Source organism: Gambusia affinis, linkage group LG20, assembly GCF_019740435.1.
Source record: "Gambusia affinis linkage group LG20, SWU_Gaff_1.0, whole genome shotgun sequence".
NCBI classification, from domain to species: domain Eukaryota; kingdom Metazoa; phylum Chordata; class Actinopteri; order Cyprinodontiformes; family Poeciliidae; genus Gambusia; species Gambusia affinis.
Window position 1 is genome coordinate 17,467,648 of NC_057887.1, and position 20,124 is coordinate 17,487,771.

General features: G+C 35.7%; 2 protein-coding genes across 18 annotated transcripts in view; one reads left to right on the forward strand and one right to left on the reverse strand.

Moving 5' to 3' along the window:
• Positions 1 to 42: 42 nt before the first annotated feature.
• On the reverse strand, positions 43 to 7,317 carry zdhhc6 (zinc finger DHHC-type palmitoyltransferase 6). 11 transcript variants are annotated; one of them, XM_044101568.1, is made up of 12 exons: positions 6,958 to 7,273; positions 6,755 to 6,836; positions 4,978 to 5,501; positions 4,756 to 4,847; positions 3,234 to 3,393; positions 2,982 to 3,140; positions 2,548 to 2,601; positions 2,171 to 2,338; positions 1,639 to 1,680; positions 875 to 1,020; positions 751 to 797; positions 43 to 676 (listed from the first exon to the last, which is right to left on the reverse strand). In XM_044101568.1, exons 3-12 carry the CDS (start codon positions 5,245 to 5,247, stop codon positions 576 to 578), a joined length of 1,239 nt encoding a protein of 412 aa, XP_043957503.1. In that variant the 5' UTR covers positions 5,248 to 5,501; positions 6,755 to 6,836; positions 6,958 to 7,273; the 3' UTR covers positions 43 to 575. The 11 variants fall into 11 exon arrangements, with proteins under 11 accessions (XP_043957503.1, XP_043957496.1, XP_043957492.1 ...); XM_044101561.1 differs by having other exon boundaries at positions 43 to 703; positions 875 to 1,023; positions 6,779 to 6,836; positions 6,958 to 7,076; XM_044101557.1 differs by having other exon boundaries at positions 43 to 703; positions 875 to 1,023; positions 6,958 to 7,076.
• The window catches only part of vti1a (vesicle transport through interaction with t-SNAREs 1A), a 132,112-nt gene continuing 118,980 nt past the window's right edge, over positions 6,993 to 20,124 (forward strand). For 3 of the 7 annotated variants that reach the window (XR_006369211.1, XR_006369210.1, XM_044101569.1), the window contains exons 1-4: positions 7,066 to 7,204; positions 13,197 to 13,255; positions 14,929 to 15,039; positions 17,503 to 17,552. Coding sequence is in view for 5 of the 7 variants with exons in the window: in XM_044101569.1 (XP_043957504.1) it covers positions 7,111 to 7,204; positions 13,197 to 13,255; positions 14,929 to 15,039; positions 17,503 to 17,552 (314 nt within the window). In the remaining 2 variants the exon portion in view is untranslated. Of the gene's footprint in view, positions 7,205 to 13,196; positions 13,256 to 14,928; positions 15,040 to 17,502; positions 17,553 to 20,124 lie in introns of all 7 variants that reach the window. The other 4 variants (XM_044101570.1, XM_044101572.1, XM_044101573.1 and 1 more) reach the window with 2 other exon arrangements.

Genomic DNA, 20,124 nt, shown 5'->3' on the forward strand with positions numbered 1-20,124 from the left:
AGCAGCAACAAAATTAAAGTAAAAAAAAACCAAACAAAACACTTATGGAAGATTATTGTTTTAATTTGCAATTCATAATTTGAGGCAAACAATTGGCTTTTACAAAAATAAAAGTCATGAATTGTTATCTCCATATTGTAGAAAGAGTTGCATTATGAAGCCCTGGGTTTAGCTGGCCAGGGGCATTGCATAAGTAGAAAAAATAACAAAAGTAAAAAAAAAAAAAAAACGACAGAGAGAGACAGAGATTCAAGTAAAAAGAAAAACAATCACATATTCATAATAAAGTCACACAAAAGCCTTTTGGCAATTCTTGGAAATTAAGACTTACTGGGTTTTTGTTACAGTTAGAGGAGACACCCAACCCTCACACAAAGTATTATTCCTTTTTAGACATTTAACAGCAAGTGCTAAGTAAGACTTTGAAATCAATTTATGCCAAAAAACATGGTGACACATTTATTTAGAGTAGGAAATTCTTGAGTAGAGACCTGCAGCCTCAGGCAAGACATCTTCAGTAGATGGACATTCTGTTCAGCTTAAGTCTTCTACACCTCATAAAGCCTCTGAATGAATTAATTTACTTTCTTATCACTGGTGCCATCATTGGCAGCTGTGTCATAATGGCACTTCTCAACACATCTTCTCGGAAACCATCCACGGACGCGATCTCCAGCTAAAAGGAAAGCGGAAAAAGCCAGAGCTGATATAAAGAAAGATGCTTTAGTTACAGAGATTTAAACAGTTTACCTTTCATTTCCTCTTCATTCAAAACTTTGTCTCCATACATCCACCATCTACAAAAAGAAAACAAAAATCTGGTTCCTGGATAAATTACACTCAGTGACTGGTCATTTTTGTGTGATTAACATACTTGGTGCCACGAGTGGCCAGGATGATGTCCCCCTTACTGAGGGGGATCCTGGGTTCTTCAGTACAAGGGGTTCTAAAAAAGGTTTGTAGACCCTTGCTGAGAGGGCAGCAGGCTCCATTATAATCCTCCACTACCTGGTACTGGACCTGCTGGTCAAGGCAAACACATATCACATTACTTTACTGATACGATTATGAAGTTCAGTTTTTTACTTGTCTAGATTGTAACACGCATAGTTTGTTTTCACCAAAACAAATGCAATTTTTTTTTATACTTCTATAGGATTTACTGTCACAATCTGAACATCTTAGCTGTCAAAAAGAACAATTAGGTATAACGTGAACATATGGTTTGAAATCACTCAAAAATGTTGACAATCCTGTTAAAAATCACAGCTTTGTGACCATGACAACTGGTCTAATTTTTCCTCCTTCTTAAATGTAAGATAATAGTTGTATAATATTTCTAACAAAGAACTGAGCACTAAAATTCCATGAAGAGGTTCTTCAATGAGGTATTAACTAAAAGGTTTGCTCATTTATGCCACCAAGTAATTGTAAGAATTTTAACATTCATCCCATAAACTGGTTTATTTTTAAATTGTACAAAATAGATGGCATGTCCCATTAAAGGCAGAAAATGTTTAAAATGTAATCATCATCAATGCCGGTCATGGCATTTTTGAGATTCACTGTACATGGAGAATAAATATTGTAAATCTGCCAATATATTCATGGCACAATGAGGATTTAGCAGGTACTTACACTTCTAACTCTTTTATCAGCTTTCTGCTTCAACTGCTCTATCTGTAAAATACACACAAACAGGACATATTTAGGTCATGACTATTGCAAAGTAATATTTAAGATAAATAAGTAATGCCTCATAAATATTTCGTTAAAAGAAAACATCAGATTCACAATTATTACTTAACACAGTGGTACTCAACATTTCAGGCTGTGGCAATCTTTCGAAGTGGAGCTCTTCTAATTTCATACTGCTAGAATTAATAATATATAATTGAGAATATCAGATGATATACTCATATGTGTCGATAGATCAACAAAGGTCAGTCAGATTTGCCTTAAAATGCTTTGTGACGTCACTATTGACGAAATAATTTGATTGCATACCATAGAAAAAATTAAGTAGACATTAGTTTTGATATCAAAGCTAGTGTCATCAAAACTGTCTCATTATGACACCAGATCCAAGACTTTGAGAACCACTGACTGACTGACTGACTGACTGATGGAAGAGCAGAACATTATAATGCAACCAATATGGAGAACCTACAGTTAAGGTGTGCTGGTGACACTTGGGATGAACCGGCCATACAATGCCGTCTCCCTTCGGTGTCCCTGACCATGTGAAGACTTGCTTGAAATTCAGCCAGCGGCCGCCGAGGTCATATGGGAAGATAAACTCCTCCCCTGTTTGGTAGTGCTGTATTCTGTCTTTGGCCTAAAGGGAATAAATACATGATGGCATGTACATGGTATTTATTCTTAATAATCAATGAAGCGGATTGCAATAACACAGGCTTCTATACAACAAAATAATAGCCATATATGACAAATATAGAAAAGGTGTTAGAAAAATTTTATTTGTTAAATGGAAACATTGAAACAGCATTAAATAAAAGACTAATCACATTAAATAATAATTCTGACCTTTTCATCAATCCAGGATTCGATTGAGGTTTTATTACGGAGAATGACTTTTATCTGAAAAAGACATTATAATTTATCATTAAATCATTAGTAATGGTACATTTGTGTAAAAACAGAGTCATTGCATTGCTTAAAGCTTCAGCTGCTATAAAAATATTTCATTTCTAGACCCTTAAAGTGAAATATTCCTCAGTTATCCTTAGCTTGCATGCCACTAAAACACTGTGCAACATAACAAATAGTCCAAAAATAGAGGGAAGCAATACCGAGAGTAAACATACAGCTCTGCTGAACATCAGTGTGGCTTACATAGTTTATTGTGGCTTTGCATGTTTTCAACTAAATGCATATGTCATTTGCAACTTTGCATGGCAAACAACTTATGTAAAATGGAAATGCCAAATGCAAATATCAGGAGAAAAAAAACAACTTACTTGAATGAAGAAAAGCATTCCAACTGCAATTGTGGTGCCCAATGCCAAACCTAAGGCAAAGAGAGTGGCAGCAAAGGCAGGCACACTGAAGGGCATGAGGGGTTGAAACTGACGCACAGCACTCATGTCAATCTTTACCGTACTCCAACCAAATGATATCTGCAGATAAGAAAAAAAGGAGGTTAGATACTTTTTCTACAGCTGCAAAAAACACAAGAAAGTCAGGCAGAGTGAGGTGGAAGTAATAACTACCCTCTCATACAGCTGTGTATACATGGTCATAATGAAGATAATGGCAGCGTGTGAGCATCCCAGTGGAGCCAGCAGCAGGAAGCTAGTGAAGTACGCATGGTTTAAGTGACCACAGCAGTTGTTGATCCATGGGCAGTGGTGATCCATCTTCATAACACATCTGAAGAGCAAAAATAACCACAGTGATTCTCCTCCAAAAACAATTTATACAAAGAATCAGAGTCAAATATGTAAACAAAAAAGATAGACATTAAATTAAAAGTACATCATAAAACCCAGCCCTCAATATGTGGATGAATGAACACAGTAGCATAGTTAATTAGCATTCAGTTTATCAATGTGAACCAAATTTTATTTAGTACATCCATCTGGATGATACACTTTTGTGAACAGTTTACTGTTGTAGTAGTTCTTCTATTTTTTTGTACCCCTCCAGGGGGTCTTTTGTGGGCTCTACTGTCCCTTATATGGAAGTAGGCTGACAGGAAAGGGGGAAGGAGAGAAGAAAAGACATGCGGCAAATATCGTTTGGTTCGGGAATGGAACCCGCGATGGCCATGTTGAGGACTCAAGGCCTCCAAGCGCTATCCCCTACGCCACCACGGCACGCCCCTTCTACTTTTTTTTTTTTAACCAAATAATGAAAACTTGATAAGAGGAGAGGAAAAGTAGTTCTTATCAAGTCTTGGACTCGGTTCCATAAATTCCAGATTTAGCATAAAATTTCTGGTCAATGTTTTAAAATGCATATCCAAAAGTTAATACCAATTTTAAGATAGCTACACTTTACCAATCAGGCTTTTAGGATGGAAGAGGGAGGGACAGACTGATGAACGGATGGATACGGACAGAATTATGGATGTGTTGACAGATTGATGGAAGAATAAAGTGATAAATGGATAAATGAATGGATATAAAGATGGACAGATAGAGAAATGAATGGGTACAGACTACTGATGAATGGATAGAGGGATAGATTAATAGTTGGACTGATGGTTGGATTAGTTCATGATAGAAGGATTGATGTTTGGAAGTTGTGAATTGATGTCTGGACATAAAAATATAGAAGAAAGACTTAATGGATTTATAGTCAGAGGACGGATGGATGAATTTATAACTTCTATTAAAAACCCTCAAACAATCTGGAGGCAAGTTATTTATAGAAAGGTTGACATTTATCATGTAGAAAACAATAAAATAAGGTCCTTGAAAAATATTTTAAATACATTTTACATTAAATCCCACACTTCCAGATCTTTTATACAATGGGCAGTAACTCCACTTAGATTCAATGCATTTGACACTGTAATTGTGTCAACTGCATAATCCAGGTGCTGGATTAGTCTTCACAAGATGCACCTTACATAACAGCAAAAGGTGTAAACATAAGCCAACTGTCCAGCAGTTGGGAGCTCTGATAATGGCTCAGTTGCTGCCACAGAGCCTTTCCTCCAAGCTCAAAAATTAATTCATAGGTGAGAAAAGAAAAACATATCCAAGGTTTGTTTGTGCAGGTGTTTACCTGTTACACTTTCGACAGTGGTGGGATCTAGGGGCCTTGTAACCTTGGCAAACTCTGCAATATTGTAGGTACTGAGCATCATGTTGATTCTCCTGTTTGAGAATGAAAAACAGCAAGTAACAGAACTAGAATGAAATGACTTACCACTGTATAGAAACATTTGGAGGGTATTATATAGTTTTATATTGTTTAAGCACCTATATATATATATAAAAATCTTACAGGTTTCCAGCCAAGAGGAATGTATCCTGGTCCAACAAACATAGCATTGAAGTAGTTGTAGAGAATGAGCACAGTCCAGTTGATGAGCATGATGAAGTTAATGCTGCCCCCTGTAGTGTCCAGGGGCCAGTACCAGATAATAGAGTCCAGCATTGCCATGGTTGAGCATATAGCGATGACAGACAGTGCTATGATTGGGCCCCAGTGGCACAACCGCCGAACCTCATGGAGGTTCTCAAATGCCACAAAAGTTGACAGGAACTTCATCATTTAAATTGGAAGATAACTTGTGTTCCTTTTGGTTCCGTTCCTGAAATGAATGTTCAGTGAGTGCTACTCTTTTCCACTGCTATCTTGCAAAGCCAGCGGTGCACATGTTTTTTGTCGTCTACTCTGTGGCAGTCCTGGCCTCGAGTCACCTGGGATCTTTGAGTCCCCCTGATCCTTGCAGTGATGAAGTCCAGCATCCTTTTCTGTCAACATCTGTAACACACCATCCCAGCGAGAGACTCAAATTTCCCCATCTGTTAAGGAAAAAAAGAACATACTTAAACAAATGAATATGTGCAATGAAATTCTAAACCAAAACTATACAGGTGTATCACAATACATATTATCTTATAAGTGAAAAGTTCAGAAACAAAATTCAAAAAGGAAAGCGCTTGATTAATCTAAATCTATCACAGACTGCAACTGATTTCAAGTAGTTATTACTATTTGTTTTGGTTATTGTGGTTTACAGTTGCTGGCCAACACAATCATGAGGTAGAAAGCTGACTTGACAAATGGTCCAGGATACAGTCACGGAGACTCTCAGCAAGTAGGGGACATTTTAAACAGTTAATGTTTTTATTTAAGCTGTCTGATCATGAGTGCTATATCCAAGCATTTTCATTGTAAGTTGAGGGGAAAGAAAACGTTTGAAGAAAAAAGGGGGAATATCAACAGGATACTATGACATCTTGACACAGACATACGTTTTACTACTCTGATATGTTTGTGCTTAACATCGTTTTTTTCCTTCAATAATATCTGAGATACAACAATTGTGCACAATGAATCTATAACTTTTGCTTTTTGAATCGACCTAATAAATAAGTAAATAAGTAATATTCCAGTTAATTGAGAGCCACCAGTATTGTTTTCCAAACCAACAGACTAAATGGAAATTAGGATTTTCTAACTTCTGTCCTAAACTAAGCTTAAAATTAACCGCTGTCATGTCAGTGACACACCTGACATTACTCAGCTTTGACAGAATTTCAAAATTTGGGCTGAAATTTCTATTTTTGTCTTGGTTTTGAAATTGATTTTGACAATATTACGTAAGAGAAACTGAACGAATATGTCATTACCTTAAAAGAAAACGTAATAAAATAAACATAAAACAGTGCTAATTGGCTTCTAATTAGCTCCTGCTGCCAAGCTAGCAATTTCAAACCAAAAATAGACATAAAATAAAATAAACAAATTTATGCAGATTACTTTTTTTATTAGAGGCTAAAGGAACCGCTATGTTTTTTCACTTCAGCAGTTGAATCATTATTAAATGCATCGTGCTAATGAAGATGTCTCCGCTTAGCTGGATAGCAAACTAACGTTAAATATCCTAGCTTCCCCTCCACCAGTTTTAACACGATCACCGCTACAATCCGACGCATTTTCAAAAAACATAGATGAAACAGACCGATATAAAGCTATCACAAATACAAATCCATTTAAGCATTTAAACTGTATTCGCAAAAGAGAAAAAAAGCTGTCACTTTAAATTACAAACCTGGCCACTTCCTTGCCTTTTTACCTTCAATTTCTCCTGTGTACACAGGGTGGGAACCTTACTCATCATAGTCATCCAGACGCTAAAACATTTAAATATCAGCAGAAATTTATTTCAAAAACTCGTTAAGTCTTCAAAAATGTGAAAATGTATCACGCATAATTCGCAAAGCCTAAAGTGAATGACATGTGCTATTGACTCACCGAACCTTTTTGGGGGAAAAAACAAGTCTAGTTTCTTGTCGAGCCCTTTTTGTTGCTACTCAAGGAAAAGACTCCATTCGACACTTGTTGTTATTATCCGATGCTAACTGCCAACCAAACAGCTTCTTCTGTGTTTAAACTTATTATTCGAAGATGTCTTCAGACTTTGAGACCTACGAGCAGGATTTTGGGACTATCACCGCAGAAGTAACGAACAAAATTGGCAAAATTCCTAAACTAAGTGGAGGTAAGAGATAAATTTGTTAACGTGACTCGGTGAGTTGCTAGCTAAGATGTCAGTTAGCTACCGTGTCTCAGCTGAGAGGAGGAGGTTGTAGTGTCAGGTGAAGCTTACTGGTTGTGTGATTTGATACAGTCACTCGATATTCCTCAAGGGAAAAAAGATAGTCTGTTATTGTGTCACATTTTCGTGTTCTTGCTTGTTAAATAACAAACTGAATTTGAACGCTTTCCTGTGATGTTTATTTGATGGATTTAACAGCCGGATGTTCATAGTGGTTGTGTCTTAAATAAAGTGAAATATGTAAACACGGAAAGCATTTAAATATAGTATAGTGCAGAAAACATTATGAGTTGTTTGAGTTGTTTGTCAAATCAAACGACTTAACCTGATTGAGCTATTCAATAACTTGTATATGATACAATATTATGTTAAGTTAAAATTCATTCTTAAAGCACTTTAAGGATTAATCCAGGTGCTTCTCAGTGGTCAATAAAAATACAATTCATGATTAAACTGAAGTCATATGCAATAAATCAGAATATATATCTCGATTAATATTATTTGTCAGATTAAAAGTACCTTTTGAAAATAACTTTTAAGCAGTTTTTAAACATACTTATCATTAAGACCACATTTCTGCTTTTAAAAATAGTTTTTTCATCAGTCTGATGTAACATTACAATTTTAAATGTCATGTTTTCATTACCTCTGAGTGTGAAATCTTCATAATTAACAGACATAAAGAAATAAAAGCTTTCTGTGTCTAATTAATCTACATAGAGTGTTTCATTGGTGATAAAGTACTAAAATAAAACAAGTTTTCAATAATATTCTAATTTATTGAATGGGTCTGTAGATCAAATAATGATGAGAAATAAAGTCTTTAAAAAATATTTTAAACTCTCAGGCGAATCTTTTCCATTGGCTGACTGATCGATCAATCAATCAATTTTATTTATACCATTAGGCAGACTTGGTGATAATGAGGTGAGGTGAGTCATCTTCCTTTTCAAACAGAAAATTTAACATAAATATAACATGATGAAAAGTGAACTGGTGTTCAATACTTTAAAATATCCAAGTAGAGGCAATCGCATTCCAAAAATAAAACTGCAATTGTGTATTTATGATAAAATAAGTATTGAACCTGTCACTATTTTTATAATGGAAATGTTTGTAATGGACCATTCACATAAATTTTACACCAGACATATTGGATACAAACCAAGTAATCTAAGCAGACAAAGAAACCAAAACAAATTAATCCATAAATAGATTACAGCCCTAATGATTAAGCATATTCTTGCAGTCAAATATTTCTACTTGTCAGTTGCAAATATACACATTTGAAACAACATAAATTATTTTTTTTATTTCAACCAGACACATTTGCCAACTTCTTTGAAAGATAGTTCAAAATCAGTCTGATTACATGGAGAGTGTCTATGAACTGAAGTTTTCAAATCTTTCCAAAGATTCTTAAGATTTATGCTTGAACTTTTACTGACTCTTCCTAACACACCTGAAGAAAAGCACCACCACAGCATGATGGTGCCATCGTGTTTCACAGTGGTACTAATGTGTTTGGTATTGTTTTCAAGTATATTGAAAGCAATAGTGATTGTAGTGATTGTTTTTGTTGTATTTCTGACTTGTAACTGACTTGTAAATCTGACTTCGGGGTACAAAAATGGCATATTGTTAAATGCAGCAAGGAAAGTAACAGCATTTCTGTGTCATTTTCTAGTTTTCCTGGAGATAATTTATTCATCATGACATAATATTTGCCCATTCAAGTACAGTGAATTATGTGAGCACCATTTGCTCTTACATGATTGCTTTTAGGTGGCTGCCTACAGAAATTTGGTGCTTCAACTCAAAGTGAAGCACCACTGCTTATCATTTTGTAACGTGGACATTAAGAAGTTAAAATAATTCTGATGCTGATGCGAACAAATAGTTCAATATCAGTCTGCCAGTAAAACAATTTACTGGCGTTGTAGTTTAGGTGCGATCACATTTATCAGCTTCCTAGCAAAGTAGTTGGAAACATGTAAAGACAAATCTTAGCAATTTCCTGTTTCTCCAAGAAAATGTAGGTCTGCAGTCTCTTGTTTACGCCTCTTTAGAGATTCTGTGTGTGAAATACGCTCTTGCAATTTCAGTTTCTGCTGCAAGGTGCCTGGATAGAGCATAATAGAGGCAGAGCATGATGCAAAAAGTAAACTGGAAATCACAGTGTTTGTTTACAACCCATCAAAAATGGTAGCAAAAGTTTTCCCTGCTTGTCTGCACTCGGCTTGTCCGTTTGTGTTGAGATATAAATACTTAATACATATATGGATGTATTTTGCAGCAGATCCTCGCAGAAAGTGTCTTGAAAATGTAAATGTTGTATTACACGTGTAAATGCTGAGTAATTGTGGATGCACATACAGTAAGCTTTAATGATTTTTTGCGTTCAAGATAAGAAATTATGTGCTCAAAATCTGAGTTCTTTCTTGCAGGAGATAACCTTATTGAGGACTATATAAATTTACCGTTTTCAGTGACCTGTAACCTTTTTAAACTTCTGCCTCTCAGTTGTATGTAATGTTAATTTCTTGTTAAGAATCTATGATACTAAGTGTAAAATATGAGGTTGTATACTATGGACATTACCACAGGGGCCGCTTTTCATTGGCAGATGCCCATTCTACGTGGTCACGTGCGTGGTCGTCTCACAAACACACGCTTCCCGTTAGTTAAGTACAGCGTAATGGCGGTACTGATACAACATCTACACTTTGAAGCCTGTCTGCTACACAGTCTTACGTTAGCTATACAGATTAATATGCAATGTGTACTGTAGCTGACATACACTAAAAATTTTATTTTTGCGGAAAAGGCTTTGGACTAAACTGTTACTCGTGTTAGCCACTCTAGCACCAAGTACAGCTAGTCAATCAACCATCGCTGTGTTCAGGGAAGCGCTGATCAATAATCGAGAAATAAATATCAAGCCTGGAAACTTGATATCGTAACGGACTGAATGTTATGTTTTTTACGTAACCTTTGCTTGTCTTGCGGGGCGCAGGCGGTTGCCACGGTAACAGGTATACTTAAATTACAAAGAGAGAGAGAGTAAAAAGGTACGAGTGGTTTTGAGTTGATCACCTGTTCGGGTTATTTTGCCTTTGTTTACCTTTGCTGTGGCTCATTACAGCCGCTAGAGTTTCTAAACGTTGGACTAATTATCTCGTTCGTTTGTGAGTATACCTCATTCTCAACAAACATCAAATAGAACAAATGTATTTCATAAAATTTTAACAAACAAATGGCTTCTATCGCGATAATTATGTGAAATTAAATTAATTATATCCCAGCTTCAGAAGATTTGCTTTTACCTTTACAGAGCTCTTTGATTCTTCCTATAGGTCTGTAGCTTTTCATATTGAGGTCATCAAACCAAATTTCAGATCCACCATAACTGACTGACACCTGCTGGCCTCAGGTTTGCATCCAGCTTGTGACCGAGAAACCAGTAACCTCCTCCCTGATGATGACATGAACTTGTTAGTTCCTCTGTCCATTGTAGTAGCTGATATATTGTGAAAATCTGGTAGAAATGATGCACTAATAGAGTCATGTTTATATAGAAACAATGTGCTGCAAGGCTTTGTTTGTGAGACTTGCGGTCACCTGGGTCGGTTGGTCCCGTGCTAATTACCAAAAAATATGTTTAGGTATAAATTTTGATTTTCTACAGTGGAACAACTTCTAAACTTCTGTCTTGTTCACAAGTCAAAGTTAGAAGAAAAATGGTCAAGCCCTTTCGTCTTTATTTACTTGACTTCTGTGTGCAAAACTCCTCATGTGTCTGTCAGCAGTTTGTAGTCTCAGTAAATATCCATACATATTTCACGCCTCTCCTGCTTGAGTTTGAGTTGGAGAGAGAGCACAATCTCACCTTTCTCTCAATCGCCTCTGGCTGTTTACTGTGTACGTGGTGAGGTTGGACACAGGTTTTAAAAATGTATTTGAGGACTGGCAAAAGGTAATCTTGGCCCATGGATCCATAATAAATGACGATCTAGGGTTAGCTTTTTTTTTCTTCTTTCTTTTTTTAAAATTGCAGCCCACAACCGATAGACCTTGTGATTTGCTTTTGAGTTAGAAGTTTTGTTGACTCTTGTGTTTAAATATTTTAAAATACTCTTACATTTTTCCAGGTAGTTCTTCTGATTCATGTAAAATACATTTAGTCATATGACTACTGTCTGAGAGTAGCTCATAAGAACATATCTAAAATTTCTTTTGAATTTAGAAGTCTTTTGTTTAGCATTTATAAAAAAAAAAGCCTTTGTGATTTGGAAATAAAAATTAAATAAAGTTGTAGTATGATTTTTCAGCTCATTGTCAAACCCAGTGATTTTTTTTGTTTGATTTGTTATACATCCATCAAGATATTCATGGGGACAATTAACATTTCCTTGTATGCAAACCCAGATTATTTGGGGAGGGGTTTTTATCATGTGATAGTGATAGTGATACATCACTGGATTATGGAGTGTTAAATTGAAGCAGTGTCAGGTTAACACTCAAAAGCAATGTCAGGAATGTTGTTGTTTTTACACCTTTTCGATTCTTAGCAATCACTGATCAGGTGAAAAATGGTCAATTCTGATCCCTGGCTGATCGATTGGTGATGCTGTAGGATTTTTCTTTTAATGTAAAGAAAAAGTAAAAAAAAACTATATTTATACAGGATTGTTGTTTTAGCCACTTTAAATACTGTGCTGTTGGTGACATTTTTGAGGCCACTTGTAAATTTGTTAAAATCTGTGGGATCAAATTATTCTTGTCAGAATAATTTCAGTTTCTCAAAAAAATGTACATGATTTTTAAGTTTACATCAGGGCTGTTGTAAACAAATATTTTAGTAATCGAGTAATCTATTGATTATTCTTACGATTAATCGGGTAATTGGATAAAAAAAGATAAGATAAAACATTGATAAACCTAACATAACAGCAGTGTTACTATCGCAGATCAATATCAGTCCAGTTTTTCACATTTGAGCTTCCCTAACTATCACTTTTCTGTAGTTTAGAAACTTAACTTGTAACAATAATAGCTCACTTTCTAAGTTAACCTGAAGAAAAGTTATACAAAAATCTGAAATTATATTCAATATAATAATAAATAGACAAACTCTTTATTATGCTCTCAAATAGCCTGCCTATTTGTGAGCAGGCTATTATAAGAAAACGTCTATACTCCAGCTTTCTATTTATGTGTTCATCTTCAGCCAATTTAATAGATTAACTCTCAACTTACATTAATAGCTTTGTGTTCATGTGAACTCCACAGCTTTAAAATATGCCTAAAAATGAAGATATGGTCAAAAACTCACTTTCCTAGTAGTTGTGCACACAGTGTAAAGTGGTACTTCATCACCAAGCAACTCACCAAGCTGTACAATTGATGTTCCTTCCTGGGATTGTTGAAAAGAGCTAATTTTAGAGGAAATACCAATTTAGCACCTGCACTCAAAGTATGAGCGCTGCTGCCATAAGTAATGATTGAAGGTTCTGAAGTTTATATTGGAACTTGAAGTCCTAATGAGTTTCTATGGGTAATGTGGAAGAGCAGCCATGGGGTGAGGTGTGGAGCAGAGTGTTAGTCATTCTGAGCGGGATTCACAGTCGTGGCAAGTGAGCAAAGCTGACACCTCCCATCCCTTTGAGTTGGCATGAGGCGTCTCACTGCTCCTCAACAGAAACCAACAAAGGCCTCACACACGCCATAACTAAGAGACATCAAATGTTGGCTCGTCGTGTGGAGAGAATGTGTAAATATATCTTCAAATGTGTCCTCGTGTGTTATTTTCTCCCACTGTCTTTCTATTTTTCTCCCCCATCTCTTCCCCTGTTGTGGGGGAGTTTGGCTGTTGTCACGAAGCTCTGTTCCTACGTCGGCTGATCAATAATGGTGTTGTTTTTTTCTCTTACAGAGGAGAAGACACAGCTGGTTCTAAATGTCGACAAACAGCTTGAAGAAGTCAAAGAGTTGGTATGTCTTTGATCAGTAATTTTCTCCTTTTCCCATTTTCTAAATTATGAATTTGTGGCAAGAGGAGGGTGGGGGTGGGGGTGGGGGTGGGGGGCAGTTTTCACGGCAACTAGACAACTGCACCTGTATTATCCCGGTGCTGACATGACATGCAGACATGTACACACTTCACATGGCGGAAAGGAGGCTTCCTCCTCACATGATTACTTCCCAGTAATCTGCTTTTAAGTGACACCCCTATGACACATTTCAAGCCATTATCTCGAGGTGAAAGACTTCATGTTGCTGTTTAAAAATAAATAAATAAAAGGAAGCAGTCACCTGATGGAGACAAATTGTTTTTGCAGTTGTCTTGTTGTGGCATGGTGATTAGCTTCCTCCAAGTCTGCCAAGAAGAGATCCGTGCACAGATGCATCAGATGTACTTTTCCCTCATCCGCTGTGACACTGTTGAGCCCATTCATGTCAGTGCAATAAAGGGCCCCTCATATGTTGATGCTGTATTTATTTACAGAAATGCTCTATTTTGTTTCTACTTTTATCTCAGCTGAGTGACATGAGCAGAAGACATTACGTTTTTACAGTCAGTGCCTGAACATAGTATTGCTGTAGTTACATATTTTTAAAGTTTTCTCCTTTTTTTTAATTAAAATATTTTTAAAGCCTTCGTTTTACTTTCAAGATATCCTTTTTTGTTTTATCGTGCAAACTATGGTACAGTCGCGCAATGCCACCATTTTCAGAAGACAGCAGCCATGATTTCAAAACTTTATATATTGTGTTTGAATAATTGTAATACAATTATTTATTACAATTATTTGCGGATGTAATGGGATTCTCTCAATGCCAATGTCGGTTTTATTTATAAAAAGCTTTAAAAACAGCTTATATATGCACCTAATTACTGCACAGTACTCATGAAACTGTTGATAAAAGCACATTGGGATAAAACAAGAAGAAATAAAAACATAAATAGAAAAAAAACAACAATAAAAATCAGAGACAGGACAGGTAGATCACAATGTCAGGCTCTCGGTACAACAACCCTACAATAAAATTTCCATGGTTTTACACACATATTTCTAAACACAATTGTACGAAAAGATCTAATAGCTTTTATTTTTAAAATAAAGCTATTAGATTTTTAGTAGCAGGAAGTGTTTCTGCTGCTAAACCAACATTGCATGATGGCAATAGTTGTAACAGTATCCTGCTGTTTTAAAACTGCATTACCAAATCAAGATGGTTCATTTTGCACACAAAAAATAGTGACAAGTGTAGTTGACAGTTACTGAAAAGAAACCATGTTATATCCCTCTTTCAGCCAGATGACCAGCAGTGCGCAGCATGAAGTAGTGAGAGGCAGCGCTGCCCTTTTTTGTCGAGGGTAAAGGGTATTAACCATCTTTCATTGCACTGTCTGTATGCAGCAACAGAAACATATTTAATATCATTAAACACGTTTCAATTTGCAGAGAAAAAATTTGATGTAAAATTTCTAGTAAAGTGGTGGCGTTTGGTGGGCAAGGTTTTTTGCCATGGATTTGACTAGGGGAAATATGTGTGTCGATTTTGGATTCAAAATTGATTTTTGATGCTGCTGAAATGTATTTTAAAGTGTAAGAAAACACCTTGGAAGTGTTTTGCTGTGAACTGTTATTTGTGGGTTCTAGCTTGAGCAGATGGACCTGGAGGTGCGAGAGATCCCCATCCAGAGCCGCGCCATGTACAACAGCAGGCTGAAGAGCTACAAGCAGGAGGTGGAGAAGCTCGAGAAAGACTTCGTAAGTGCCTTTAATAAACTCAAATTCTCACAGGTTGATAACACTAGTTCCTACGAATACACAGTTTCCACACAAAACAAAATTTGCATGTACGCCATATTTAAGGTTGTTACCATCAACCATCATCTGGTCTATTTGCACCATAGCTTGGTCTCTAACCCAAGCACTTTTCCTCTTGCAATCATTTTCACTCACACAAACAGTTGAGCACAGAGGCCCAGTGCTGCGTCCGCTGAGGTTAATTCACAGTTTATTTTTGAACTTGCAAGGAATGCCCACTGAGAGCAGGTTGTGCATGTTTGTGTTGCTGCAGAATCTGGCCTTGTTTAGTAATTCATAACTCACTGTATGTTTTTGCTTCATTTCAAACCTCTGTCAAAGCTTAATGAACAGTCTATTCTTCTGGGTCATTTTCTTTTTACTCTATATTTACTCAAAAATACTCAAGGTATTTCACCTGATCGAAAACTCTTTTTAAAAATAGGTAATTATTTGATTCAACTACTTTTTTTCTCCTTTGGAAAAGTATGATCTTTTTTACTACAAGTTGTTGAGGAGTTTTCAATGATAAATGTATTTTGTTATTTGTTTGTTTTGTTTGTAGTGTTGTGCTACTGCTTACACTGCAGTAGAGTAGTCTTGAGTGTTCTCAGCTGCAGACCTAGCAGACGAGAACACTCAGGTCTGTTCCTTCATGTTTCTGTTTTGATTTGTTTCCACATTTTACAATAATTTGTAACAAATAAAATAAACAAGGATACTAAACGTTGTTTATAACAGATTTTTGAAGACATTTCAAGAAAACCTATCTAGAAAAGTTAAGTTGTGTATTTTATTAGACTCCATGAAAGGGACTTTGTGGGTAGCTTGTTTTCTACCAAGAAGAGACAAGAAATTAACTTTCTCTACATTCAGTGGACATTCAAACATCGACTTAAAAGCTTTTTAATCGTACTAGACAGAAAAAAATATATATTTTAATAGCATTTAAAAAATAATGGGATTCAAATCTGTGACATTGTCGTATAACTATTGTTGAGGTGAAAAATAATATAGTTTCATTCTGTATTTAAAATTGGTTGGCTGCAGATATATAATAGTAGTATTTTGTAGTTATGTAGTATGTTCTTTTCTCTTTCTAATTTTGAAGAGTTTGCACATTTCTTGTCTGCTTGCAATAAATTGAGGCTGTTAGTGCCACAAAATCCAAGAAATTTTGTGAAAATGGCAAAACGGCTTCAGGTTGCATTTATTTTTTCAGAATTCTTTGAAGCATCTATTATTATTATTATTATTATTATTATTATTATTATTATTATTATTATTATTATTATTATTATTATTATTATTATTATTATTATTATTATTATTATTATTATTATTATTATTATTATTATTATTATTATTATTATTATTATTATTATTATTATTATTATTATTATTATTATTATTAAAAATACTCTTAAATTTAATTGAAATAATGGTTCAAAAATTTATGTGTTACTATATTTTAAATTAATACTTAATAGGTCATTGTTCATTGACAATCATCATCATAATCATCATAGCAATAAAATGAATGAAATTAATGTTGAACTGTTATCCAAAAATATTGGATTTCTTTCTCTGCTGTGAAACATACTGAACTGAAAAGTTGATATCAATGGGATAATGCCTCTACAATAAAAGATTACTTATTTTACGGTTTTTACCTATCTTTGCAAAGCATAACATTAAGTGTAGAGAAAGCTGTGTTATGTCTCAAATGAAATAGTATTTCAAACCTTTTACTCTTCTAAATGCACACCATTGACGTAAACATGCTTAAAAACCTGCTTAGATGGAGACATAATGCACCAGTAATCTGTGAACACACCAGACTGACTGAGATGACAGAGGGGGTCTCTGTGCCAACACAGGTTGCTCTCCTCACCCTGGGTTTTTAATTGGCTCATGATTAATCTTTAACTTTTCTTCCTCCTTCCCTCACTGTGCCTAATCATGAAGCAGTTATCACCTGCTGAGGCTGATATTAGTCTTAATTTTCATTATTGGTATTTTCTTTTTATTATTATTTCTCCCTTTGGAGCATATGGGAAACTTGTTATGCATTCCTACACTCGGATTACAAGAATATATATAAATAAATAAACAAGTACATTTGAGTCATCTTCGCACACCAAAGTTGGATACATCACGGCATGCAATAATGAAATGCAAAGAAGAAAGAAGCAGCAACCATAGTTCTTGTTGTTTGAGCATAATTAGCCCTTTTCACGTCATGTGCTGTGGCCTAAGCAGCACACATGGAAACTAAGATAACCCAACTTACATAATTATATGTTTTTGGAACTTTTTTTTTCCCTGATGCAAGTGTTTGGTAAGCAAGAATTTCCACTTCTCTCAGATGTGCATCAGAAGTGCCAAATGCTATAGCCAACCTCAGCCTCTTACTTCCTACAGGCCAAGGAAGGACATGGTACTCGGTTCGAGAGGAATCTGGTAGAAAAAAGGCAATTTCCTTTCTTTTTAATGTAAAAAGCTCTGTCTTTGTTGTGCTTTCCGTGGATATCAAGGCCTTTTCACTCCCTCACTACTCAATCTCGCCGCACTTCCCACCCCCCACTGGCCTCCCACGGGTGTCTCCCTCCTTAGCCTTCTCTCTCATCCTCTCATTCACCCATGGTTTGAAGTGTTCCTACCACCGGTGTGCCAGCTTGAAACCTCATTCCCGCTTCTTTCCAGTCGGGGCAAGAGTCGACCTCGCTAACCCGTCCATTTCATCTAGGAAGACAACTTATCAAACAGGCCTCCCTAAGGTGGATATATAGGCTTTGTTGCTGTGGTCGAGAGCTTCATCCTGATAATAGAGGAGGCATTGGGGGTCTGAAAGGTGCAGCAGCCGAAGGGGATGCCATCCTTTTAAAAAGTATATAACTAAGATTTGAACAATCCTGCTTGCCAGGGTTCAAGCAAGACAAAGCAGAATGGCTCAGCTCTTAGCAGCAGCTTTCATCAAGTCAAGACGACTCGCAGTCTTTTTAAGAAAATCCCCGTTGATGTGTTGATAATCTAATAATAGTGGGAATTCTTAGTTTCAATGCAGCTAAAGGAAAAAAAATGCTGATTTTCAGTATTTGACAAGGGAAAATGATCAGATTAATGGCTGATAATTGTGTTTCCGTTCACAGTGGCTGTGTCAGGGCCAATCTTAAAGTATAATTTGTAGTAAAATTTCTTACTTCCTTGAGAGTCTAAATGTCTAAAAGAAAAATTATAAGTAATGATTTCCTTTTGCTTTGTCAGATGAGATTCTTTTTCGAACTATTGAGCAGACGTCTTTGAATTACAGAGGGATTGGTATTATGATATGGGATCCTCTCTAAATGGAACAATTTGTCAACATTTTTAAAATAATTTCATTAATTGATGTGATTTGATTAAAATACATAAGTTGGTATTGTGTTTCTGTTGGTCTTTTAAAAAAATATTGTCTTTGCTTTTTTCTGAAGTTTTACTGTTTTACAGCATCATACAAAATCTTTCTTTTATCATACAAACGTCAGTGTATTTTATTGGAATTTTATAAGATTGATCAACACAAGTTGCAACATTATTGTAAAGAGGAACGAAATAATACAAGGTTTTACTTTTGCAAATCTGAATACTGTAATTGATCTGCATTAGTTAACACATGAACATGCTTTGACCTACACCATTCTGTTGTAGCTCTGGTTGAATATTTCAGGCTGTTGTCCTCCTGTAAGGTCAACCTCCACCATTGACATAAATGTCAATTGCCATTAATTCTGACAAGCTTCCTTGTTTCTGCTGAAGAAAGCATCCCCACAGCATGATTCCATCACCACCATGCTTTAAATTAGTAATGGTGTGTTCAGACTGATGTTCAGATTAGTCATTTGCCCTCTCACCTTGCCACTCTCCTGTGGCAAGGAGAATGGAAATTTTTAGAGTGCATGAGTAATTGCTTTCATCATATTTGCCCACCTGAGCTATCATTATCTATAGCTCCTGCAGAGTTGCCATTGGGTCTTTGGGCCACTTTTCTGATTATGACTAGTGGCCAATCCATTCTAAGCTCTTCAAATATTTGAATATTATTTTATAATCTAACACAGCTTTAAATTTCTCCACAACTTCATCTCTGACCTATTTGGGGTGTTCTTTAGTCTTCATGATGCTGTTTGTTAGTGAACAGTCTTTAGCAAACCCCTGAGACCGTCACAGAGATTAAATTACACACAGGTGTACCGTGTTTACGTAGTATTCCACAGAGAAAGATGTTCTTCAATGACAAACACATTACTAAATAAACCAGCTATTTACAAAAAAGATTCAAATGGCAAGTGCTGGGAATGAAAGAACCCCTGGAGACCTGTCTGTCAGCCTTATGTACTGCTCAGATAATATTGTTTACTTGGATTACTGTAGAATATTCTACAAATTTTGTGAAAAATACTTGTTTCATAGGATTAAGTGGTACATTCATAAACCCTAGAAGGTTAAAGAGTGTCCTAAAATAATCAAGAAGTAAACTTGTTTTGGTTGGATCAATCTTTCTAAGCTTGTCAACAAAAGTTCACTAATGATGTGACGTCTGAAGGCAATTGGTTGGGCTGTTTTATTTTTCTCTTTAGGAATAGCTAAAGTAAAACACATCAAAATTGATGGTTTCAACATGACAACAATGTGAAAAAGTTCAGGATAGCTTGCCAGCATGCAGCCCTGGTTCCACTAGCTTACGTGGATGTTCAGGTCTTTTTGCTGTAGATGGCACTATTGCTCTAAGGATTGTCTTTTGTCTCAAGACCAACGTGGACAATATTATCAATTGCTTTGAGGTGTTGGAGTGGAGTCAAAATGACAAATTCATTCCCCTTATTACTGTGTTTAACCTTTTCTTTATGTTTTCTTTTTGATATTTTTTTTTCCAGTATTTCCAGCATTCTTCTAAAGTTTTAGATCAGGAGAACAAAAAATAAAAATATGTGAAGTCTAATATAATTTTGTAAAGGTATTATAAGAATTTCATAATTTAGGCCTCACCGATTTTCACATCTCTTG

Coding starts and splice junctions, on each gene's coding strand:
- zdhhc6 (XM_044101563.1), bottom strand. CDS start 5,247: ATGATGAAGTTCCTGTCAACTTTTGTGGCATTTGAGAACCTCCATGAG. Junction 4,848..4,977: donor TTCCTCTTGGCTGGAAACCT/GTAAGATTTTTA, acceptor ATTCTCAAACAG/GAGAATCAACATGATGCTCA. Junction 3,141..3,233: donor ATACACAGCTGTATGAGAGG/GTAGTTATTACT, acceptor TCTTATCTGCAG/ATATCATTTGGTTGGAGTAC.